Here is a 26885-nt window from a genome sequence, read left to right as displayed (position 1 = left end):
TATAGAAAATATGGTAAAATCCCAGAACAGGCTATGTGATATTTTAGAAGCATTGCTAAATAATAATGTGAAGGAAAATTGTTCAAATTTATTAGGAGAATTGAGGGAACTTTGTAAGGAAAGTGAAAAAAGCAATTCCGCAATTTTAGATATTCTTAAAGAAAAATTAAATTAACTTGTCATAATAAAATGCAGGAAAGTTATCAGTATTTTATTGGAATTTGGCTTTATTGTTTCCTGCTTATATTTTTAATAAGATAAATAGTTTTATACTGGGTTTTATGTTAATAGAAAATAATTAGTTGTAGTAAGTATATTATTTAGCCTCTAACGGACAAGGTTCGAGTTAAATTAATATACAGGGTGAGTGTTAAATAAGTGCAACTATTTTTAAGGGTGGTAAATTTTGCAATCTAAATGTTTATATTAAAATAAAATAGAATTTAAATTGGAATATAGACATATAGATATATATATATAGAAAACAAGGTATGATCGATAGCGGCTCCAATTTCGTTAAGTTTGCGCATACCACCTGTGGCGTCATACGCCATAGAAAAAATATCCATATTGTTCAATTGTCACTAATAAAAAGAGACCTAAAATAGGGAAGAATTAGAACATGACCCCAAAAGTTATGTTTTGACATCCAGCTTGATGAAAAATTATTTTCACATTTTGACACAATCACATTTCACAGATGACACAATCTGTTTGACAATCTGAAACCTTGATTTGAAATTGGCGCGCAAAGCTTGCCGACCAATGGTGCCGTTTATCACCTGTGACGTACTGACCAACCTGAGCAATATATGTCAAACAGTTTTCTTCTTTATACACTTTTTTTCAATAAATCAGTAACAAAAATAAACAAATAGGTTCTAAACTTTTTGGCACACATTGTCTAAATGTATTTGTGTATATCTAATTTATTTATTTATTTCAAAAGTCTTAATAATAGGCTTATTATTATGAATAGTTAATTAATTATTTAGATGTAGAATTTCTGAGTGAAAGACACATTACACAAAACTGTTAAACTTAGTAAAATTAATATTTATATTAAGCCCCATTCAGAACCTCGAAATTAGTGAAATAAATTAGTGGTTTCAGTTAGCGTAAAAGTACGTTTCTCTATCAAACGTCAAAATTGGTGGTAGTAAATTTTAATTGATAGAAAAAGTTTAACGAAGTTTTAAAAAACGAACTTTTAACTTTTGCCATTAATTAAACTTCAAAATTTGCGAATAATGTCATTTTGGCCTTTCATTATCATCCGTCAAGAAAAATTGTGGTCACAAAACATCCCCCTTTAGAACTTCATCTGTCATGTTAAGAAATGAAAGTAAACTTTGAAAGTAAATAGTAAAGCGCCTCTCGTGTTTGTTCGCACTCTAAAAATTTCAATTAATGCCGTATATATTTTTAATATATTTTTTAAATTTAAATTTTTTTAATTGTAAAGTAATATATTACATTTAAATGGAATATATTACATTACAATTATGTCAGTTACAGGATTACAAGCTTGTTTTCTAACATTTTTTAAATAAAACGAATTGTTAAATTTCAATATAATATGTATATCTGTCGTAAGTATGAAAAAAGTAAAATATAGAATGGACAAACGCTTACTTACATTGCAATAAAACTTCCACTTTTAGTTTTATCCAACGCAATATTTCTATTTCACAGATAAAAATATCCGATAACACTAAAATCACTGAAACTTCCGCGGCTGACAACAAAAACTGAAAAATATAACGGCACTTTTTGTTGTGGACCTGCATATCAACATTACGCTGTACCATTATAAAAATATCTAATTATAACGTGTAAATTTTAATATTTTAACATGATTTTAACTATTTCTGACAATAACTAACTTTCATAGATAAATGCAACAAGTTTAGATTGGAAAGCCCGTAAAAATTTTGGATCGCGAAATTATTTTGGGTCGCGACCGTTATACGCGATCTGGCGCTGCTATAGCGGTCGCTAAGAACAACGGCAAACAAAAACAGAAAGTTGTCAAAGTCAGAATCTTCAAAAATCATAATAATCTTTCAAAATCTAAAGGGCTCTCATTAAAGAAATTCTGAAAAGTGTTTATAGCGTCCATTTTCAAAGTAATTATTGCTATCTTGTGAGTTTAATTCAAGTTTTATTTACTCCAACCGGTGATAATTGTGAAAAAGTGGCATTAAAAACTTAAAAAGCTGTGCTGTGAACTGTGAACTGCAAAAACCATCGTGGATCGTGGCATAACATCGGTTTCCAATGTTTCATAGGTATTTCATACATGCGTCCTTATATATAAAATAAAGTTTTGTATGCAACACACTGTATTTTATTTATAAAATTAAACGAAAATAATAATAAATTTGAATAAACAATATTTGGCGATATAATTCCGGAAAAAGCCGAACCGCTCCGAAATTTTCAAAAGTTTTGGGTCGCGACCGTTGCAAGAATAGCGCCAAATAGTGTTTACATTGTCCTTATGGGCACTTTCCAATCTAAACTTGTTTCATTTATCTATGCTAACTTTTTGTTGTCAAGATGACATTTAGACGGCAACTGACATATATGTCATAATGTTTGAATTTTAAATATGTATGTGATATCATTTAAATTAATATAATGCAACTTTATACTAAGAAAACATTTATACACTGACAAAATACAACAAAGTCTAATAATATAGTTTGAAAACAATGAATATTGAAATAAAATTAAAAAAATTAAGCGTGACCCCTTGTGTCAAAATTAGATGATTATATTTTCGCAATTTTTACACCATTTGATGACCGGTGGCGCCTCTAGTGTTTGTTCGGGCGGTTGGTCTTTTACTCCCACTTATGGCCATTAAAGAAAAAGTTCTAAAGGGGGATGTTTTGTGATTGTGGTTAAAATAAAAGTTTATTGTTTTATAAGCTTCTAATTATTAGGCCATAGTTGGCCATAGATAGGCAAAAGACTTATAATATATATAAATATAATATTTTATTAGATTCCCTCATCTGGCTACGGGGAAGGTGTCGCTAGGTTATTTTATTTATTTTAATAGAATTTTTTTAGACACTGGTGAGTGATCAATTAATGATCGTAATTTTTTTTAAGTACAAAATGTAAATTGAAATCACTAATTTATTCCACTTAATTTTGAGGTTGCGAATTAAGGTTTAGCGACAAACTTTTTAGGTATTAAATGTATGTATGTGTTTTTAGCGGTTTTATGTGTAGTAATTTAATAATTAGTAAGTATGTTGGATTTAGTCAATTTTAGTAGCTGTTTAGTATTTTAATCATGACTCGTTGCAGTTTAAAATGTTCAGAATAATGGTGAGCTCAAAGAAAAAAATAAAATAAAATAACAAATAAGAAATCCTTAATTGTGAACTTTCAAAAGCACGAAATATAATAAAATATACACATTTGCACATGCCCTATAGTGCGCTTGAAGTATGATAAAATTGACTTTTTCCATAGCAACCGTTAAAATTGCCTTATATCTATCAAAAATAGTAGATAAAATAGTACTTTAACCGCAACGGTAGATTAAATGATACTTTAACAGCGAGGATAGGTTAAAAACTATATTTCATCTAGCACGTTTTTTAATTGCTTCCATTTTTTAAATTTTTGTATTCCTTTTCATAAGTTATTCGGGATTTAAATGGAAGTAGTTTAGATATGGCGTTTGTCGCCTCAGCCTGAATATCTGTTGGTAATTTACTTATTTCGTTTTGAGCCATTTCTCGCTCCAATTCAATCAGCAATCGACACGAAAGAGAATTAAAAAATATTGACGCAAATCTGACAACTAAAGAGACAACTTTATTTGTCAAATTACATAGAAACCAACGCCAACACAGCACTATATTCTTATGTTTTATTAAAGTTACTCTGATATACTAATATATCAGTGTAACTTTAAAAAAAATCCTTTGAATTCAAATATAAACATAAAAAACATTTACAGCAGAAAAGGCGAAGGCGCTGGGTTAAACGTAGTCTCCACTAAAAACACGGAGGGGCGCTTTGGCCCAAAATTTTACTATTAAGCTTCATATCTATCTTAATAGTAGATTATTTTCTTTTATCTATGCATTTTATCAACTAAGTATCAACTAGACAAAAACTAGACCATACTAGACTGTCATGTCATCTTCATATAGGTATAAATTAGAAACCTGTACTTTAATATCTTTTGCGCCGTCTGGCGATGCGGAAGAAACTAAATTTGTAGTTCTATAAAATTACCATTGAGTGTCTAGGGCATGTACTCTATCTATCCTTGTCGAGGACCTATCGTCCGCGCGCCAAATTTGAACATTAATTTTAAAAATTTAATTTGTAAAATGCTTATATTTGAACAACAAATTGAATGTTTACTGTCACAAAAATTAAATTATATAAAAAAACATACATTTAGGCACACCGTACGAATATCAATATTCTTAGGAAATCTAACCAGAAAGTATGCATGTGGCTTAATATAAATAAAAGAACAACTGAAAACTTTACTTGCCTATGAAAAGATAATTCGGGAACCTTTATATTAGAACTTTCACACACTAAACACTTTCTAGTCATTTTTACGAGTATTTAGAAAGTCAAAAGAAAAAAAAATAGAAATATAGTTGCACAAACTTAAAATTAACTTCTCACTGAACACACTTGCATCCTTGGCTATCTAAAAGCGGTCGATAAAAGAGTAATTAATACAATTTTTAACATAAAAAAGCAAAAAACCAGCGTCGTTACACAATGGATATAAGATTATGACATATGATTATGACAATATGATGACAACGAAAAGTTGGTTTCCATAACAATGTATAATTTGTACTTTCTAAACCGTATAAAATTGGGATTATTTTGGAAATACGTGCAACCACAAAACATCCCCCTTTAGAACTTCATCTGTCATGTTAAGAAATGAAAGTAAATAATAAAGCGCCTCTCGTGTTTGTTCGCACTCTAAAAATTTCAATTAATGCCGTATATATTTTTAATATATTTTTTAAATTTAAATTTTTTTAATTGTAAAGTAATATATTACATTTAAATGGAATATATTACATTACAATTATGTGAATTACCTGATTACAAGCTTGTTTTCTAATATTTTTTAAATAAAACGAATTGTTAAATTTCAATATAATATGTATATTTGTCGTAAGTATGAAAAAAGTAAAATATAAAATGGACAAACGCTTACTTAGATTGCAATAAAACTTCCACTTTTAGTTTTATCCAACGCAATATTTCTATTTCACAGATAAAAATATCCGATAACACTAAAATCACTGAAACTTCCGCGGCTGACAACAAAAACTGAAAAATATAACGGCACTTTTTGTTTTGGACCTGCATATCAATATTACGCTGTACCATTATGAAAATATCTAATTATAACGTGTAAATTTTAATATTTTAACATGATTTTAACTATTTCTGACAATAAATAACTTTTTGTTGTCAAGATGACATTTAGACGGCAACTGACATATATGTCATAATGTTTGAATTTTAAATATGTATGTGATATCATTTAAATTAATATAATGCAACTTTATACTAAGAAAACATTTATACACTCACAAAATACAAGAAAGTCTAATAATATAGTTTGCGAACAATGAATATTCAAATAAAATTAAAAAAGTTAAGCGCGACCACTTGTGTCAAAATTAGATGATTAAATTCTCGCAATTTTTACACCATTTGATGACCGGTGGCGCCTCTAGTGTTTGTTCGGGCGGTTGGTCTTTTACTCCCACTTATGGTCATTAAAGAAAAAGTTCTAAAGGGGGATGTTTTGTGATTGTGGTTAAAAATAAAAGTTTATTGTTTTATAAGCTCTAATTATTAGGCCATAGTTGGCCATAGATATAAAAGACTTATAATATATATAAATATAATATTTTATTAGGATTCCTCATCTGGCTACCGGAAGGTGTCGCTAGGTTATTTTATTTATTTTAATAGAATTTTTTAGACATTGTGAGTGATCAATTAATGATCGTAATTTTTTAAGTACAAAATGTAAATTGAAATCACTAATTTATTCCACTAATTTTGAGGTTGCGAATTAAGGTTTAGTTTAAACTTTTTTAGTATTAAATGTATGTATGTGTTTTTAGCGTTTTATGTGTAGTAATTTAATAATTAGTAAGTAGGTTAGTTTAGTCAATTTTAGTAGCTGTTTAGTATTTTAATCATGACTCGTTGCAGTTTAAAATGTTCAGAATAATGGTGAGCTCAAAGAAAAAAATAAAATAAAATAACAAATAAGAAATCCTTAATTGTGAACTTTCAAAAAACGAAATATAATAAAATATACACATTTGCACATGCCCTATAGTGCGCTGAAGTATGATAAAAATTGACTTTTTTCCATAGCAACCGTTAAAATTGCCTTATATCTATCAAAAATAGTAGATAAAATAGTACTTTAACCGCTAGGGTAGATTAAATGATACTTTAACCTATCCTCGCTATAGGTTAAAAACTTTATTTTCTCTCGCACGTTTTTTAATTGCTTCCATTTTTGAAAATTCTTGTATTCCTTTTCATAAGTTATTCGGGATTCAAATGGAAGTAGTTTGGATATGGCGTTTGTCGCCTCAGCCTGAATATCTGTTGGTAATTTACTTATTTCGTTTTGAGCCATTTCTGACTCCAATTCAATCAGCAATCGATACGAAAGAGAATTAAAAAATATTGACTGAAATCTGACAACTAAAGAGACAACTTTATTTGTCAAATTACATAGAAACCAACGCCAACACAGCACAATATTTTTTTCTACTCGTAATAAATTCCTTCAAATAATAATTTCTGAATATTTTTTAAAACGTAACTCGCTATGGAAAAAATATTGTTTTATACACGACGATAAAATTGCATTATCGTCTCCCGAAATTAATTCACTCGGGATTTCATCGCTTGTGAATTATTAATCTTTTCGCTCGACGATAAAATACCATTTTATCGTCTTGTATAAAAAATAACTATTAATTGTCGTTGATAGTTATGTTACAATTTACAGTATTTTCTATTTGTTCGTCTTGATAAAAAAGATCATTATTCATTTGTAATATGTACTATATTGTATACTATACATAGTCTAATTATTATTACGCAATATTTTTAAGATTAACTAAAGATGACCGTCAAGAAACTTATAATGATGAATACTTTTTGACCTCTCCCTATACATATAAGCGCGTACATGGCAGCTATTATGACATGAGTAGAATTTCTACACACGTTATTGCTCATTCTCACTATCTCTATCTCCGAGTTGCACCTGGTATATAGTTATTGGGCTTTCCTCAACAATGTACAAAAAACGTAGTATTTAGGGCTATTATTCACCCTTATTTTTCCAATCTTTTATCTCCAATAATTTTTAAATTATAGGAAGCTGACGAGAGGGAAGCCAGAGAAAATCCACAAGGAAAACGGCCACAGGAAGAGGAAAAACCCAATTACAATGGCCAGTACAGGCAGTAACCTGATTAGCCAATATCTATTAGGAGAATCTACTGACCTAATTTTGTGATGATCATAATTATATTGTTACGACAAAGATTATATTATTTTTATAGACTGAATGTTATGAAAAGGGAAGGAGTATAAACGTTAAATAATATGTTTAAAAATAAATATTTTAAATGTGTATACTCATATTAAGTAGGTACTCCTGTAACAGTACAACTTAGTAATTTTTCTTTTCAGTAATCATTATAGATATTGATCTATATATGATTATTTTTTTTAATAAATATTCAAGATCGAAAACGACGTTTTTTTATTTATTAAAAAGCAATTTTTCAATAAAATGGCAATTAAGATGGCTAGTGTCGCCATGGCAATTTTCTAGTGACAGTTGGTAGCTATTTTCAAAATCGACATTAGTTTATGGACTTTATTTAAATTTATAACAGTTTACTTTTATTTAATTTACCTATAATTGTTTAATAAGCAAGTATTTATTATTTTATTAAGAAAAATAAAGAAGTAGATTTATAATACGATGAATTTTACATATATTGAATTTTCTATAAAAAAACAATTAAGGCAAATTCATTTTCTTCACTTCCAACGACATGTTTCTGTCTAATAGGTTTTTCATATACCACACTATCAACTCTGCGAAATAGGAAAAGTAGTTGTTCAAAGGAAAGCTTATCAAGAAATTCCTGTTTGGATATCTTTGAGCATAAACCTTTCTGGCCAACAAGCAATTGTAAAATAAAATCACTAGACATACACAAAATATAATCAGTAGTATCAACATATCCATTCCTTCCGCTAGCAGATGCTGCTTTATTTCTCTTGATAAAATAATAAATACAAGAAAATTAAATAAAAAATAACCTGTTATAAATTTAAATAAAGTCCATAAACTAATTTCGATTTTGAAAATAGCTACTAATTGTCACTAGAAAATTGCCATGACGACACCAGTCATCTTGATTACAATTTTATTGAAAAATCGCTTTTTATTCTAAATCTGAGCCAGATAGGTATAGGAAATCCTAATATAGTTTGAAGGAGCATTTAAATCTGCTTCGACTTATGTAAAAAAACACATAGTGTTGCATTTGAAATAACAAAGTTTTTATGTAAAATAAATATTTATAATAGACCAGCAATTTTTGATGCCCCTGTATACATTTAAGGAAGCAATCAATTTTTTTAGGAAAGTTTATTTCTCTGGCTTGAAAGTCAGCACAAGAATTAGTTCTGAAAAAGTAATGTACAGGGTGTTAACTGTTGTGACAAACTGTTTTATTATAGCATGCATATTTAAATATCTTTAAATATGTCAAAAACCAAAGCTTTTAAACATATTAAACCCTTATAATAAATGCCTTATTTTATGTATATGTGTTTTGTATATAAAATGAAATAAAATACCGAGTATTCCATAAGAAAAAATATAACCTGACACACCCTGTACATTTCAAAATAATTTTAAATTATTATGCACATTGCCTTACCACATATACCCATAAAATATTTTGTTTCTACATCTTTCCGTTTTCGTATAATAAACCGAGGCGAATGAGGTGCTCCACCCTGTATAGCGCAATCATTAATAATCATAGAACCACAGAATATACTAACGCATAGGACTATAAAAACATTAGTTTTCCATTACCTGATCTACCTGTTTTTCATCAAAATCTGTCAATATTAACAACAGCCGTCAATATGAAAAAAGTATCCAGGAAATTGGTAAACAAGGGTGCAAACAAGTGTTGAAGCAGAATCAATAGATGGAAATGATTTTGTATTCCAGCCTATAGAAATATACTGCCCGAAGTTGAATCAAAGGTGGTGTTATATAAAATGTGTTAAATAAAATGTTTCGCTATAGAAATTTTCATTTGTTTTTAATCTTGTCTGTTATACATATTCCTGTTTTAAGGCAAATAAAATAAAAGTTTCAAAAAAATAAAGCTCTCCTAACATCACACACAAACGTACACTGTATAACGCACAAAATAAAATATAAAGGGTGTCCCAGAAATAAGTGCAAATATTTTAACTGGTAACGACCCCAGAAACACGCCCATGAGGTTTTTTGCGAAAGAAAAATGTTGAAATTTTTATATTTTTCTTGACATTTTCCGGAAAATATTCGAAAACTTTTAAGTACCGCTTGTTCAGTTTCCGGGAATTTGTTTATAGTGCTTCGAGAGAATGCAATGTTGCCACGTTCTACGTTATTCACATCCTGTATATTTATAAGTTCTTAGTTTACATTTTTAAATTCCAAACCAAACCATACAAGTGAGTTAACAGCATCATTAAGACACGCGTGTGAAAGTTGCATAACGAGTGCGTAGCACGAGTTGTGTAACCACACAATTACCTTAATACCTTTGTTCAAATAACACCATGCATGGCAATGTCAATATAACAGTAAATAATATTGATGTCACTAGTTTAAAAAATAAGCGATTCGGAAAGTATTCCCTCTGACATTCAGAGCCATTTCTAGATTGCTTCCAGCAAGAATCGAAACAGAAGTATGAATATACATACTCAAAAAAGTACAAAACTATGGAAATGAAAAGGTACTCATAACATATTTTTCCAGTTTATCCGCTACTTATAAGCCTTCGTCTCTTTGGGCTTTCTATTCAATGATAAGTACTATGATATCTATTAAAATGAATATACAGATTGTTAATTGGACGGTTACATATTGGGGAACAGAATGGCAACACTGCCTACATTCCAAATGAGTACTAAGCTAAGCTGCCGACTCGTCCCCTCGCGTCGCCGGCCGTCGCGTCCTCCCTCGGCAATGACTAAAGAATATAAGGACATGTAACGCCCATATACGGACTGCAGTAGAATTTGTGACCTTAGACGCCTTTTTTTTTGGTGGCAAACAATGAGTCATCAGTTGGTCACCAGCGACAATTTTAGCAATTTTTAATAGTTCGTGTGTAGTGAACATTGTATAAACTTTATTACAATGCTGATTAGTTGTTCAGCTTTCAAATGTAAAAGCAGCAGTGCCAAGAAAGAGCCAGGAGTTACGTTTCGTAGGTAAATAAACAGTCCACTCCACCTTTTTAGCGTTTTCTTAAGTTTTCTTATTGAATTCGATAATTCGATATTTTTCTGATATTATATGTACTTGATGTGTGCTATACGTCGGTACTAGTTTTGTACCTTTTGTTAACATTTTAATACGTTTTTTTTCGTAATTAATTAGTATGATGCCATCGCCTACACCATAGGCGTAGTCAAAACGTTTATCAAAAATATAAATATCCCTTCAACTAGCTAAGTTAAGAAAAAAATATGGCCACGGCACTGTTTGGTGCCATGGTAACAATTTGCTCTCGGGTGTTATTTGTCCTTGAATTCTTTAGTCATTGTCCCTCGACGAACGGGCCGAGGTTGCCATATTTCAACCATAAAGCTCTTGCCGCGAGTAATAAACAAATTAACAACCTGTATATGCCTCATCAGCCATTTACTTCAAAGATTGTTCAAACTGTATCATTAACATTTATAATAAATAAATTTTCATGTTTTTATAATTATTATCAATAGAACAGTTTATTTGTATTTAGTAGATATTTAGTGCAAAATAAATATTTTACAAAATATTTTTTTCTCTTTGGTAGTTATCTAAACAAGGAGTGCGGTAATGAAAATGCGTTAAGAAGCTCTTAACTCACTCAAAATGCGTGAGTTAAGAGCTTCTTAACTTAAATTATGTATCTAAATATAATAAATTATCTAAGTTCAAATTGGTAAAGAGAAGATATGTTTCTTTTGGCCACGTTTACCACCAATGACCTCTAAATAAAGTAGACCCGGCATTTCATTCATAAAAAGGAAAAGATCAGAATCAGATATTCGTTACTTGCTCTATGCGAGTGGGAACAAGACGGGCTGATCGCAGTCATGAAGGATTCCCGTGAGAATGGCAACGCTGTTCAGAGATCTTGAGAAAGTGTGTCATGGGCGTAGTTACTTTGATTGTAATATATAATTTAATATTATATCCGCGTAAATACCGGGAAAAAAAGCGGCGTCCAGTTGGCTTGGAAATGACGATCGATGACATTTCCCATATAATTTTACATATAAAATGACAGCGATCTTCATTTCGTAGCCATCGTTGACGCCGTTTTTATTCGATCATACGGTATGATTTTTGGATACGATATATTGTTGTGCTCGATGGCTCTTCAAATTTTGAAAATGACTACTTCTGTACTCCAATAAATTGAAAATAACTAATTGAAATATTATGATATGCACATTTCCATAGTATAAAGTCTGTAAATTGCTCCAGTAGTAATATAATCCATCAAGCATTCAATGAATACGAGCCGACGACGACTTTTATAAAACATTTATGTGAATTAATGGTTATTATTTTGCTTGAAGCAACGGTGGAAAATGAGAATATTTTAAAACTGTCGTGACTAATTACAATTTTATATTAGGTATAAAAATATTACTATATAGCAACAATAATAAAGATCTTTGTTAAACAAAAGAAAATTTCTAAAATATTTACTTATTTCTGGAACAGTTTCTTCGCGGATAATCGGGACCTTGTACTGAATAAATAATTAACTTTTCATTAGAAATTACCAAACAAAAAATAAGTAATGCTTTATAAAACATATCAAACAAAGATGCATTCATCTTTTAAACTATATAATTTTTTATAGCATTAATAAACAAAACAAAAAATAAATTGCTCTATTACCACAAACATTATACCATCGAAAAAAAAAACGGCGTAAAAAATGACAATCAGTGATAATTTTGGCGAGGTGATATGTCATGACCCCTACTCTTGTTTATTTTTTAATGGCACTTACTGGCAGTAGTAGGCCTTAAGGTTGTATTTGATTTTTAAATGGTGTAGTATAAATTCGAAATTTTTTTTTGGATATCGGTTTGTGTTTCTGGAAACGTTCTATCCTTTTATAATTTTTCTATAATTAGTATTAGTTTTTGACAAGCTTTATGTCAATTTTAATAAATGACATCTAGAAATAGACCTCGCCAAATTATATTCGATTGTTATTCCCAGCAGTCTTCGATACCGTTTTTTCGATCATTCGGTATTTAGTATGTAATATCCAACGTACTCTTCCCTTAACTTTTTTTCAATCATTATATAAATCTATTTTGATTTTACACTTAAAAATCATCTTTAACAACTAAAATCCTAATAACAATCAGTATGATTCCAGTTGGCTTAGAAATGAATATCGATGACATCCCCATATAATTTTACATATAAAATGACAGCGATCTTCATTTCATAGCCATCGCTGACGCCGTTTTTTTCTCGATCATATGGTATTTCGCTTATGAACATTTTTCGTAATTGTGGCATCTTTAATTTTTTTATATATCTTTTCAACAAATTAATCGCATTTGTATACTTGGTATTTGTATACTTGGTTTTAATAATTAAAATTATGAGCAAAATATTCAATAAAACCAAACGTGACGAAACTAACTTAATGTAATTCATTACTTATAACGGTACATTCCAAAAATTGTGTGATTTACTAATACATATTTCCAAAGATTTTTCTCTATTTTACCTTTCGGCACCGCACTGATGTAACATAGCCTTACTCACCTTCGAAATGAAACTTCTAGGTTTAAATCGTCTCTATTTTTGCAAATTAAGCAAGCTCGCACCATTGTCTTATTGTTTCTGAATAAAATCACTAAAAATAATACCACAAAACACTAAAATATCTGGAAATCACCTCATAAAACATTTCGAAAAACCACAACACATTGGCAACGCCGTAAACCAATTTATGAACGAATTCGAACTGAATGTTTTGTTGGCTGCCTGAATTTAGGAGTAAAGATAGTAAAATGCGTACGTTTTCAGTATCAGCTGGCGTTGCGACGTTGTCGATTGTTTTATGTTAAATTTCTTAAAATCTAAAAATTATAATTACAGAAGAGTTAAATAACGGATAATGCTGATTGGGAGTAGTTCGTGATACTAGGCTACCTTTAATTATTATCGGTTTAAAGTATTCTACGACGTAACTTATATTTGGAATTCCTGGTTTACAATGTGGGTTAGCTATCCCCATACGTATACGTAGGTAAGATTTCATTTTAAATGCGGCCGGTAGTGGAAATTTGGCATGCATGCAATTTTCTAAGGCAATGATGGATTTCGCCAAAATGTAAGTCGCCGGGTCTAATTTATTTCGATGTCATTGTTTACCACCCCTTAAAATACTGGCACTTATTTCTGGGACACCCTGTATAATAAAGTCATTTTTTGATAAACTAATATCACTGGCTTGAAAAACAAAAATAACTATTAATTCCCCATTTTAATAAATCTGAACAAAACCAAACTAATAAATTTTAACGAAAAATTAAATAAACTAATAAATAATAGTAAATAGTAACTAATAAAAATAGTAATAATAAAAATAGTAAAGACCCCAATACAAGGCAAGCGCGACCGAATTCAGAACAAACTGTTCTTTAAACGCAGTGTATTTTGGTCCATTGTTGCCTAGCAACCATCAGTCGCATCAGCGTGTCAGACATCATTCCTTGATCTCTCAATTCCGAAAAAATAATTCTTTATCAGGTTTATTTACGTCGAGCAGTGTATATTGTGTCCTCCACTGATTTCCCATCTCTAACCTTCGTCGGAGTTCACTGTTTTCAGTTTATCGCGAGTGGTTGTGAGTTAAAGAGACTGTTTAGTTTTGTAAGGTTCTATTTTATAAACACAAATAACTCCACAAATTAATCGTCTGTGATATTTTTTAGATAGAGAGGAACACAGAAACAGGCCGTTTTAAATGTAAGTCATTCATAAAATTAGCTAATTTACTCGTGACCGTTCTGTTTACAGAACTGTTTTGCTCCTATAATTTGTGTTCTTGAAGCCAGTTAATTTAACATTTTAGGTTAACGCTCTAGATTTTTAAAGGTTTATTTTAAAAAATTGTGCGATTTAATGCAAATACTTTTACTAAAAATGCTATAAATAATTTTAATATAATATAATGTGCCATAAAAGATCAGATTATACTGAATGAGAAATCGATGATAAATAAAATATAAACAATAAGTGTAATTTTTGTTTATGTTTAGGGATTTAAAAAGAATAAGAACAAAAATTAATTGCAAAATATTGTACTATGAATAATATTGTTTTTCTTGGTCTAAATTTTGATTCTATGTTTCAGAAAAATATCAAAATATGTAAATATTTGAATTTCACCGTATACAAACTACCTATAGTTACATAATGACCGTGTTTATTGTTTGAATCAAGGTTTGAATTTGAATACTAAATTTGTGAGTGACAACTGTGACAAGTAGGGTTGCCACCTATCCTTTTTTGAAAAGGGCAGTCCTTTTTTGGAACAACCCCTTCAAAGAATTTTTTTTTCCCTAAAAAGTCCTTTTATTTACGTATTTTCACTGAGAAAATTATCTACAGCAGCCAGCTTAAAAAATCCAACAGATTAATATTCCTTTCGTCCAAATTTACTTAGACACAGGGGCGCAACTAGACATATACTTTTAGGAGGTTTCAAGTCTTTTGGAGGGGCTTAGGTCACTGTAAGACACTATTGATGTGAGGTTGAAACCAATTTCATACGAGACCCACTGGTCATCTGGCCCCCCTCCCCTAGTTGCGCCTCTGCTTAGACATATTATAAAACTTATAAATAAATGTTTTTTTTTTCAAACGTCAGAAAAGTATCAATTTTTGCGAAATGATTGCAATATAAAAAAGTCATTTTAACGCCTAGGCATAATAATAAAGCACTTTTACGCCTAAGCACAAAAGTACGAAATATATGTATTATTAAACTGACATAAAGTGTCAAATTCAACAAGTGTAACCATAATTTCTCGAAAGATAATTACTTACAGGGTATTACTTTTAAATCTTTTTATTTTATTTGCAACGTTTTAAATTGTTTAAAAAAATAATTTAAGTAGGAGTAAAAATTACTTTTTGTGCCTCACCTGTAATGTTGTCAAACGTACAGCTTCGTCACAAAAAGTATCATTTTCACTCCTAATAAAACAATTATACTATTGTTTAGAATTGGCCATTTGGCAATTGGCAATTGGAATTTCGTCCGATTAAACTACTGAGTCAAAAAATACATTTTCTACTAAAATACTGCAGACTTTGACTCTGTACTTGTGTACTTGTACAAACATTTGTTATTGGCATATAGGTACTTGCCATGTCGTGTGAGCGGTTTATTTGTGCAATTATTTGTCACTCGTCGCACCGCGTGAGCGACAAGCTTTTTGCACAAAAGTACGCAAATTGCCAAGTACGCAAATATTGGCATACTTGCCAAGTACACGAGTCGTCAGAGTCCGCCTTTTATGTAGATCTCCTAGTAAAATTCTCAAGATACTTCGAATGAAAATCAATACATTTACAAAATAATTTGGCTGAAATGCGTAATATGCTAACTTTTATTTTTTTTTTAATTGAGTGTTTTCCTAGAAAAATTATAATGAAATTAGTGGCGTAACAACAGACTCACGGGCCTGTGTGCAAAAATTTTACCGGGACCCCTTACACCGATCTGCACCAACTAAACCGCAGAATACGCATTCTTATGACCCGATCAAGGAAACATTACTCTAAGGCCTGCATGGAAAGGATACATTACCACGCAACCAAGAAGGAAGAGGTATTCAAGATATTAAAGAGTTTTGTTACCGACAAATTAGTGACTTAAGAGCGTATTCCTTTAAAAACGAACACCGAATCTGTCTGCATCGCATAATTGTAAAAGCTGACAAAAATTTCACCCCACTCAAAGATGAGTTTGGTTAAGAACCAACGGAGCAACATACAAATTCCAGAAGATTCAACTACCAGAGAAAAGATCAGATTGTGGTCAACAAAGGAGCTACACGGGCATTTCTATCGCTTCTTATACGAAGGTGAAACTGATATTCCTCAATCACTTCAATGGGCAATTCAGGGTTACCTGAATCCAGAAACCGAAGGTTTTCTCATCGCCATCCAGGACCAGGTAATTAAGACCCGCAATTATATCAAATATATCCTGGGTGAGGCAGTGGAATCTGATTTATGCAGAAAATATCAGAAATGTCCAGAAACAATAGACCACATTTTATCAGCCTGTGGGATATTAGCCCGAAGCACGAACAAAGTATTTAGAAAGGCATAATCAAGTTGCAGGTATCAGGTCATCAGAACTTACTGGCTCAGACAGGAATTAAGAAAGATACACGACTATATTATCAATATGAGCCGGCCAGTGTTGAGTAGGATCTGAGAGTATACTGGGATAGGACTATACTTACCGACCGAACAGTGAGTCATAATAGGCCTTACATTACTCTGGTAGATAAAGAGGAAAAAATGACTTACCTGATTGATATATCAATTCCTGCAAGTAATAATATACATCAGAAATATCACGAAAATATAGAGAAATACAATAAACTTCCAGAAAAAGTCCAAAAATATGGGATATGAAAAAGGTAATTGTGATGGTCCCGATAATTATGACGTCGACGGGCTTAGACAAGTACCAAGTCATCTGAAGAATAGTTTAAAAATAATAAATTTATCTGAAATTATTATCTCAACAATGCAGCAAGCCACTATACTTCAATCAACATCAATGGTCTGATCTTTCTTGGCTAACTAAGTGAGAGTTCTTGATACTTAGTTAGCCGTTCCACAACACACTACCCAATAAGGTGAAAAAAAATAATATAGTCAACATATTTAATATTTGTCAATGATGACATTTGTTAACTATTTCAATTCTAAATATCTTGAGAAGCATTCTTAGCGATTTTTACGCAAGAAACAGCGAAAATGTATATTTTTTCATTCGGTAGTGTAATACAGGTACGGAAGAATTAAGAATAGTTATTACCCTTCATTAATGATATATAAAACAACCCCCAATTGGTTTGTTTCAAAAATGACTGGTAATACCTCAACACCAAGGCTCAACACGATCATTGTGACGGAAAGCGGACGACGCATGACGGAGCCATATAAACCCTCCTTAACTCAAAATTCTACTTGAACTTGAATCATTTTAAACTTACATTTAATTAAATAATTTTGCTATAATTAAGTTCTTATATTCGTATATATTGTGTGTACATAATAATATCTATTCATAACAACTCCTGAATGGAGTTTTATGTTTATGCTATTACTGATAGAAATTTTAAAAACCTAGTATGTATTTTTAGTTTAACATCTACTTAACATTTTTATTTTAGCTAAATATACCAGTTCAGTTTTTCGGAAAAATGTTTAGAAAATTATAATTGTGTGTTTATATTCTAAGGTCGTTCACCCACGTAAGATAAAACGCAATCAATAACAAAATGTGTTTCACAGTGTTGTATATTTTCGTTTTTGACACTTAAACTGTTACGGATTGTTACTTTTTGGGGGTACTAAATATTCAGGAATAAAATACACGTGTAGATTTTTTTCTATGCAAATAGGTCTGAAATAACACGAGGCCAATTCGCTGAGGATGTTTGAGCAACAGATTATTAATAATTATTGTACTAAATCGTTTTAAGAATTGTACTATTTTGTAAAGTTGATAATAAAAATTAAATAATTCAATTTATGTATAAAGTGGGCGAGAATTACATGTTTTTTAAGACATGGTGGGTGGTCAATGATTTTCTATTTTGTAAAGTGTTATCTTATTTAACCTTGTATACAATACAGTATGTCCCCGGATTGTCTTTACAAGAGGATTTTTTTTGTATTAAATATTGACTTTTTGAGAAAAATACATTCTTCATAAAAGTCTTTGCTTGTTCTAAAATGGTTAATCCCGTTTATACTTTTCCAAATTTCAATGCCGTCTTAGAGAAAAATTAAATCAAATATGAAAATATAGTTGAATTTTTGTGTGAAAGTGCTAAAAATCAAAACGTATTTCTATGGTAACATCATTTTTAGCACAGAATATACAGGGTGGTCCGAACTGTATTCCGGAAACTTTGGCAGCATATTCTGCAGATAAAAATAAGTAAAAAAGTTCGTCTAAATGTATGTCCTAAAATGCTTAGTTTCGGAGATAAAGGGTGTAGAAGTTTAATTTTTATTTCGATTTTTTCCAAATAATTTCTGAAGTAACGTCAATATTTGGATGAAAATTAGTGTCTGGGAGTTTTTTGACATGAGAAATTTGATTTTAATGTCATTATGACTCCTACGACTTTAACTCCTACTTGTAGAGGGCGCCACCTACAACATTTTTTTAAATGGTTTAAGAATAATAATATAACTTTTCGGTCGTACCTGATAAAACTGCTGAATTATAAATATATATTGTCGACGTTTTTTACGTAAAAAAGATCTCTTGGTATAAATCGCTACGAGCAACCGTTCTTAAGATATTTAGATTGAAAATATAGTCAGTACACGTCATTATTGACAAAAAATAAACATGTTGAGTAAGTAGTCGATAGTCAACAGTTTAATTTATGTCAATGATGAAAGATATTTATAATTTAGATTCCACATATCTCAAGTACCATTATTACTCGTAGCGATTTTTACCGAGAAGAGAACTTTTTTGCATAAAAAACGTCGTAAATGTTTATCTTTTTACTCAGGAGTTTTATACAGCTACGGATGAAAAGTTATTAGTCTTCACACCAGTTAAGAAATATGTAGGTGGCGCCCTCTACAAGTAGGAGTCAGAATGACATCAAAATCAAATTTCTCATGTCAAAAAACTCCCAGATACCAATTTTCATCCAAATATTGATGTTACTTCAGAAATTATTTGGAAAAAATCGAAATAAAAATGACAACTACACCCTCTATCTCTGAAACTAAGCATTTTAGGACATATATTTATACGAACTGTTTTACTTATTTTTATCTGCAGAATATGCTGCCGAAGTTTCCGGAATATAGTTCGGGCCCCCCTGTATATGCAATCTGTGATTTTTAGGTTTTCATTCTTTGATAACCGATTATTGTTAATTTTGATTAACAATGCTACAGAAAAGGTGATTATAAATGTTGTGCTTCTGTAACTAAAATAACAAAACATAGCAATAACATGATTATTACTTACTGTCTATCAAAGAATGAAAACGATGATGATCATAGAAACGCTTTTTTGATTTTTAGACAAGGATCTAGGTACACCCCTAGGTACACAGATTGATTGCACCGATTGAATTCGCTGCAATCAATCCTGTGAACAATGAGAGCTTCCAAACACTTTACGTTATGTTGTTTCGACCATATATGATCTGCAATGCCAGACTTCGTTGTTGCACCCCTCTGCATATGTTTTTTGTGATTTTAAGTAGTACATTTAGGGGACGTTTTGTATTTCCAATATACGACTCAACGCATTCATATGGTACCTGGTAGATGATAGCTCTTTCTCTTGTTCCGAAGGTTTTTTTTTGTTAAAACGCTTCTTAGCGTAATGTAATTTCAGACAGCTATTTAAGTATCAATATAAAAAATGTACTATTTTGCGTACATCTGTTAGCGGTGTGACAACAAAGATAAAGCACAACATACATTATTGGCACTATTAGCATATACAAAGTTGCATATATAATATTGTAGAGTGTGTTGTTGACATTGATTCTATTAATGCACTTAAGAGATTCATTGCTGAAAATTCAAACGCCACAGAAAATACGAATAAATACGTAATTGTGCATGCAGTTGCCCAGTTTGTAGGTACATTATTACTAGCATAATATTTTATAAACTGCTAAATTTAGATTTTGGTGTTTTTGATTTTAATTTAGTTGAATTAAATTTTAATAAAAGAAACAATATTACAAATGTGAGTCACGTGAGGAGTCACGATAATAAGGGCTAAACAATGAAGCGCGATAATACTCTATCACTTTGGTACATCTCTACCACAGAACACACTAAAGAAGAACGCTAACTCCCATGCATTTTTTAGTTTCAAAACGGTTTCAAATTTGTAAAGAAATCTGTAATCTGTATATTGAACTTGGCGCCATCTAGCCACCCAGGAAAGTAACAAAGGTGGCGGCAAATTTAAATAGGTGCATTTTATTTTTAAGCAAGACGTATTGACTTGTTCGCCAGTTAAAGCCAATCAGATTTCTACAAAATAATGTGTAGTCATCTGATTGGGCCCAAGTTGGCAAACAAGTCAAATGGTAAAAAACAAGGATTTACATATAAAGGTATGCAAACTATTGTAAAGTGTTAAATGGTTTGCTTATATCATTTTATGTGCATAAAAACCTACAATAAATAGTTTATTTTAATTTACAGAAAATTATACCACGAAACATTTTACAAACAAATAAAACAACAGATTGAAAAGTATAATATTTACTATAATACCAGATTTAAGAACACATAACAAATATCGTTGGAATACAAGAGAAAGTGACTAAGTCCATTACCTACATTAAATTACAGTAAATATTACATTGTTAAAAAATAAAATTCACGAATATTTGGACTTGGTTAGGTTACCTCACCTCACTTTCTCGGATTATTAAATAAAATTGTTAGATAAATCAAAGACCTTTAACTCAGACCTTACCTTTAATAAAGGTCTTAAAAATCAAACACAAAACAAAGTTCAAAAAAAATCAAAAATACAAAATCACGATTGTAAAATGAAGATTGAAAAAAAACACAGGCAAACAACCAGAAAACAGCGAAACGCACATCTCCGTTCAATGGCAAAACACAACTGAAGAGGAAGGAGGAAGCCGGAAACGGAAAACTGATTTGACATACAGAACAATGACAGAACATAATTAATAGGCCTATTTAGGCAACTACAAAAACAATTTTGTACGGGATTTTTAGGCAACTATAAAAACTAAAATAAAAATACGCCATCTAGCGCCCCAGGAAATTACTACCCCAAAAACAGATCGTTCAAGGTCGTATATCTCAGTTGACTGGCCCTGATCTCTACATACCTTGGATGTACCTATAGTTCATATCAAATATAATTTTAGTCACGTGTTTAAGCTTGATCGGCACAGCGTTGCCCACTTTTTCTTTTTTTCTTTTAATCACACGCTTGTACATGAAGCACAAGACAGGGAATTATTGAGACAAACCTCACACATCACCTAACCACTACATTCCTCTTGTAGAACTAAAGAGAGAGAGAGAGAGAGGGAGAGAGATATAAACATTTATTATTTACATCAACAAAACTCACCTCCTTAATAGCACTTAACGGACATAAAGGGCCACTACTACCGCTTGCCCATTCAAAATATTTTAATAAAGTTGCAATGAGTTTGCACTTCGCACTAAAAGAGGTTCTAAAAAGAACAATGTTCGACTGCAAGGTCTGCTAGTAAACATTTTTAAGCTTAAAATATCACAACACAATTCATTTAAACCATTCATTTCAAGTCTCAAAACGAATGACAATGTCAGAAAATAAATAAATAAATGTGGCAACTTTACATTTTTTACAGCAAGGCCACCACCTGAATCCCCAGCGGGAAATTTAAATTCCAGTAAAAAGCCAGGCGACGAATATATTGCTATGGTTGGCAACAATGAATTTAAAAATCGCACTATCGATTGTAGAATGTAGAATGTTTAGGAGCGGGGTTAATCACCGTAACCTTACAGATCTATTGTGTGTTCCCCTTTCATGAGTTATACTCGGTTATAACTCATCATACAATCTCAGGGCTTTGACAAAAGCCAGTATCTGAGACGGTTCCACAGAGACCAGATCTCCATCTTCGACTTCAGCAATACTCAGGTTTATGGCACGAACGGTTGTCGTCACGGCGCACTCAGTAATGAGGTATTCTGGTGTTTCCCCATTTTCCCCACAGAATCTGCATTCACCGTTGTTTCTCAGCTTCAATCTACTGAGGTGTTCGTTAAGGAGACAGTGTCCTGTTAGAAACCCCGTGACAATCCGAAGATTGTTCTTACTTAAATCAAGGAAAATATTTGATTTTTCTCGGTCGTAAGTTCTGTGGACCTGCGCCCTCGATTACGTAACTAATAGTTCCAAATCCAAATTGTATCAGAGTGAAATCATCCAGGGTATTCCTCCTTATTTATATCAAAGTCAAAATATAAGGTCCAGGTTGCCCGGTTAATGTCACTGTGGTACCAGGATTTTATTAATTAATTAATAAAAATATTATTTTTTATATGGATGATTCCTCCAAGATGATCAAAAGTGAAAACGTAAATCATTTTATGTTTTATAGCAGAAAATTTTTCGATAAAATTCCAAATTTGTTTACATTCTACTAATTTTAATGTTATCAATTTTTTGTGTATCTAGATAAAGTTATGATATGATATAATGTGTATATACATATATTGATATTACATATGATATATGTAATATCAATTATAATTATGTCTGACTAATATTTTTTCTTATCTCTGGTTACTGCCTAAAAATAATTTTCAATCAAAACAAATATCATAAAATATAGGCACCGATTTAGTACCTACCTGTATGCATGGTTTATATGTAAGTATAGTAAAACATACATTTCTAAATTTTTTAATATGTAATTGATTCATTGATTGACCCAATCTTGACGTTTTAGTATAAAGGTGTGATAGAGAAGTAGATAATTAATTTTCTGAAATTAAACATCTTTATAGTCCAGTCATCTTAGGGGTTTCACCTCCGAATTCGAGATAACCGGCTGTAAATTCGTATAAACCTTTATTTTAACATCCTAAAACATGTCTCAAAACCTACATATGATAGCGTGTGCGCGACTTGTAGATAACTGAGGTCAAAGTTAAAAAAATCGATGTTTTGCGCATTTTTTGCAAATATCTCGTTCCCTTTCACATTTACACTATTTGTATTTATCATAAATATTGTAGAGGATAAAATTTTCTACAACTTTTGTTTCAAAATTTTTTTTTGTACCTCAAACCGTTTTTAAGATAGAGGGCGGTGAGCGCGCAGTCTTTCATTATGTACGGTATCATTCAAGTTCAACCTGTAGTCTGGGTCAAAAACACGCCGTATAAAGTCCGTTAATTATTTCAAAGTATATAATTATAAATAATTTACATTTTTTCATAAAAGATCATGTTGAATATAATAATTTTGCTGAAAAACATTTGCTGAACGCAATATTCTGCAACTGCAAGAATGGTTGTGGTTCGCGATGTGGATGCAGGAAATCAGGGTTGCCGTGCTCTTTAGCTTGTGGCCATTGTAATGGGCAAGCTTGTCTCAATGCTTCACCCTATCAGAGTGATGTCAATGAAGATGGTACATTTGACCCTGAAATCTTAGAAGACTTGGAGACAAATGTCGTTGAAGATGAAAATGAAGAAGAATTTGAAATTCCACAACGACCAGACGACGATGATGAAGAAGAAGAAAACTAAAAATAAGAACATGGAGTTCTTTTTATTTTTATTCATTTTTTCTAATTTCAACCATGAGAAATGTATGAAATCGTATTAAAAAATACTATTAAAAAATAGACATATAAATTAAAAATGTATTTCTTGTCTTTTTATTTACTTAAAATGTAATTAGTATAAATCTAACTATAATTAAAATGTAATTAAAATATTTCTGTTAATAATTTTCTAATTGTACAAAGAAATAAGTGTTATTAAATGAAGATATACTTAATTAATGAAAAAAATTATTATATTCAATATGATCTTTAATGAAAAAATGTAAATTATTTATAATAATATATTCTTCAATCTTCAATAATTAACGGACTTTATACGGCGTGTTTTTGACCGAGAATACAGGTTGAACTTGAATGATACCGTTCATAATGAAAGACAGCACGCTCACCGCCCTCTATCTCAAAAACGGTTTGAGGTACAAAAAAAATTTTGAAACAAATGTTGTAGAGAATTTTATCCTCTACAATATTTATAATAAATACAAATAGCGTAAATGTGAAAGGGAACGAGATATTTGCAGAAAATGCACAAAAAATCGATTTTTTGACCTTTGACCTCAGTTATCTACAAGTCGCGCACACGCTATCATATGTAGGTTTTGAGACATGTTTTAGGATGCTAAAATAAAGGTTTATACGAGTTTACAGCCGGTTATCTTGAATTCCGAGATTCCTACCCTATTTCGACTAAGATGACTGGACTATTACGCGCGCTTGGAGTAAAAATTCATGGGCTGGACATACGACCTAGCCAAATGAGATGTGAGACGAAAAGTGGTAAAAGACGATGAGGAAGTTTTTGGAACGTCATAATCATTGGAATTTTTCTAAATTATGTGTCGATCAGAACCAAACCCGGCACGTGGGTATATGTAGGGGAGCGCCGGGAGGGTTTGGACAGGGGGAGGCATTGGACACATTCAAAACTGCCGCCTAATTGGGAAGCAATTCAAAACAAATACTTAACCGGAAGCGCAATTGAATATCCTTAGTGCTTGTCTAGACGCGAAGCAGGTTAGTCGCTCCGTTTCGACGCATCGCCATTTTCACATTTTTCCACGTGTTCGTTCTAATATTTGATAGGTTTAAACTGTGCCTTTTAACAAACTGTTTTGTGTTTTTTGAATTGCGGGTTTAATTGCAGTATTAGGTAAGCTTTACAAATAAAAGTTTGTTGTTATTTTTAAGATATATAAACATGCTTCAATATTTTTTTAACGTTATTAGTTGAACCATGTTGTGGGAGGGTTTGGACACCTGTCCAAACCATCCCGCAAGTATAAAATTGTTACAGAAAAGATGCCTTCCAAGTACAAAAGGTTGACAGACAGGACCTTTTGTTCAGCAGACATGAAAGTCGCAACAGAAGATGTTTTGTCTGGAAAGTATTCCTATAGGAAAAGCGCAGAAGAGCATAATGTGAAAAAATCAACTCTGGCATTATATGTCAAAAAAGCAAAGGACGTTGGAATTGAAAATGTTTCATTTTCTCCACATTTCGTTACATGTCAAGTTTTATCTAATGAATTAGAAGCGTCACTTGCCTGTTATCTTAAAACTTGCTCGAACTTGTACCATGGTTTAACTCCAAAGGCAACGCGCAGATTAGCATATGAGTTTGCAGAAAAAAATCACGTTAAAGTTCCAGACTCTTGGAAAGCAAATAAATTAGCTGGGAAGGATTGGTTCACGGTTTTTTAAATCGACAACCCCATTTGTCTATAAGAACTCCGGAAAACACAAGTTTAGCGAGAATTTCCAGTTTTAACAAATCTACGGTTGGGGCATTTCGAGCTAAGTTAGAGGAGGTCCTGAAGAGGCACGAATTTACTGGATCAGACATATTTAATTTGGACGAGACGGGTGTGACCACAGTTCAAAAAACGCAAAAAGTGGTTGCGACGAAAGGCCAGCATCAAGTGGGTAAGGTCACTTCACGTGAAAGAGGACAGCTGGTGACGCAAGTAGGCATCATTGCAGCGAATGGAATAGCACTTCCTCCAGTGTGGGTGTTTCCAAGGAAAAAGTTTGACAAACATCGAATGTTAAGTGGTATTCCTGACGAGTATGGCGCAACCGGCTTAGTTCATTCATCTGAATGGATGACCTCGGATAATTTTTTACGTGTTTTAGAACACTTCGTAGCTCGTGTCCGATGTTCTAAAGAACGTCAAGTCATCCTCATAATGGACAATGACGAATCCGATTTATCTGTTCCTGCAATTGATTACTGCAAAGAAAATGGTATTACGATCCTAACTCTGCCACCCCACACATCTAACAAATTGGAACCTTTAGATCGGACTATTTTCGGCCCATTTAAAAGATATTTTAACCAAGGAGCAGATGACCGGATGCTCTCTCATCCAGGACAGACTTTGTCGATATATGACCTGGCAGCAATATGCATGATAGCTTGGGATCGATCTGCAACTCCCTCAAACATAAAATCTGGATTCCGTTGCACTGGAATTTGGCCATTCGATAAAAATATTTTCAGCGAAGAAGATTTCCTTTGCTTGTTTGTTACAGACAGAGGAGCACCTCCAACAGAAAATAAGGTTTTAGAAAAAAATGTAGATGCATCATTACCATCCACCTCTTCTGCACAGCCATTACCGGAGCCCCAAACTCGAGCTGAAATCGACCATCACAAACAAAATATTGTATCGCCATCCAAAATAAGACCATATCCAAAAGCTTCAGAACGAAAAGCATCTAGAAAAGGTCCTCCTAAAAGAAAATCCATAGTGGCGACCGATACTCCAGAACGTGATGAAATTGCACAGAAGAAATTAAAGAAAAATAGATCAGAAAGTGATCTGAAGAATATAGAGAAGGCAAAGAAAAAAGTTATGAGCGACTCTTCTTCCGATGAGAAAGAAGTCGTTTAC

General features: G+C 31.7%; 2 protein-coding genes across 6 annotated transcripts in view; both read left to right on the top strand.

Moving 5' to 3' along the window:
* The window catches only part of LOC115883426, a 50822-nt gene extending 43017 nt beyond the window's left edge, over positions 1–7805 (top strand). The window contains exon 7 of the mRNA XM_030901789.1: positions 7435–7805. Coding sequence (XP_030757649.1) covers positions 7435–7527 — 93 coding nt within the window. The 3' untranslated portion in view covers positions 7528–7805. The remainder of the gene's footprint in view (positions 1–7434) is intronic.
* A 6286-nt stretch (positions 7806–14091) lies between these two features.
* The window catches only part of LOC115885043 (homocysteine S-methyltransferase-like), a 46545-nt gene continuing 33751 nt past the window's right edge, over positions 14092–26885 (top strand). The window contains exons 1-2 of one of the 5 annotated variants that reach the window (XM_030903827.1): positions 14092–14275; positions 14342–14371. The gene's annotated coding sequence lies outside the window, so the exon portion shown is untranslated. Of the gene's footprint in view, positions 14372–25023; positions 25142–26885 lie in introns of those variants that run through there. The other 4 variants (XM_030903812.1, XM_030903819.1, XM_030903806.1 and 1 more) reach the window with 4 other exon arrangements.

This window comes from Sitophilus oryzae, unplaced genomic scaffold (genome assembly GCF_002938485.1).
Source record: "Sitophilus oryzae breed Bouriz unplaced genomic scaffold, Soryzae_2.0 scaffold_111_pilon_pilon, whole genome shotgun sequence".
Classification (NCBI taxonomy): Eukaryota; Metazoa; Arthropoda; class Insecta; order Coleoptera; family Curculionidae; genus Sitophilus; species Sitophilus oryzae.
Note: the sequence above shows the minus strand (reverse complement) of the source record. Positions and strands in the feature narration are given on the sequence as shown.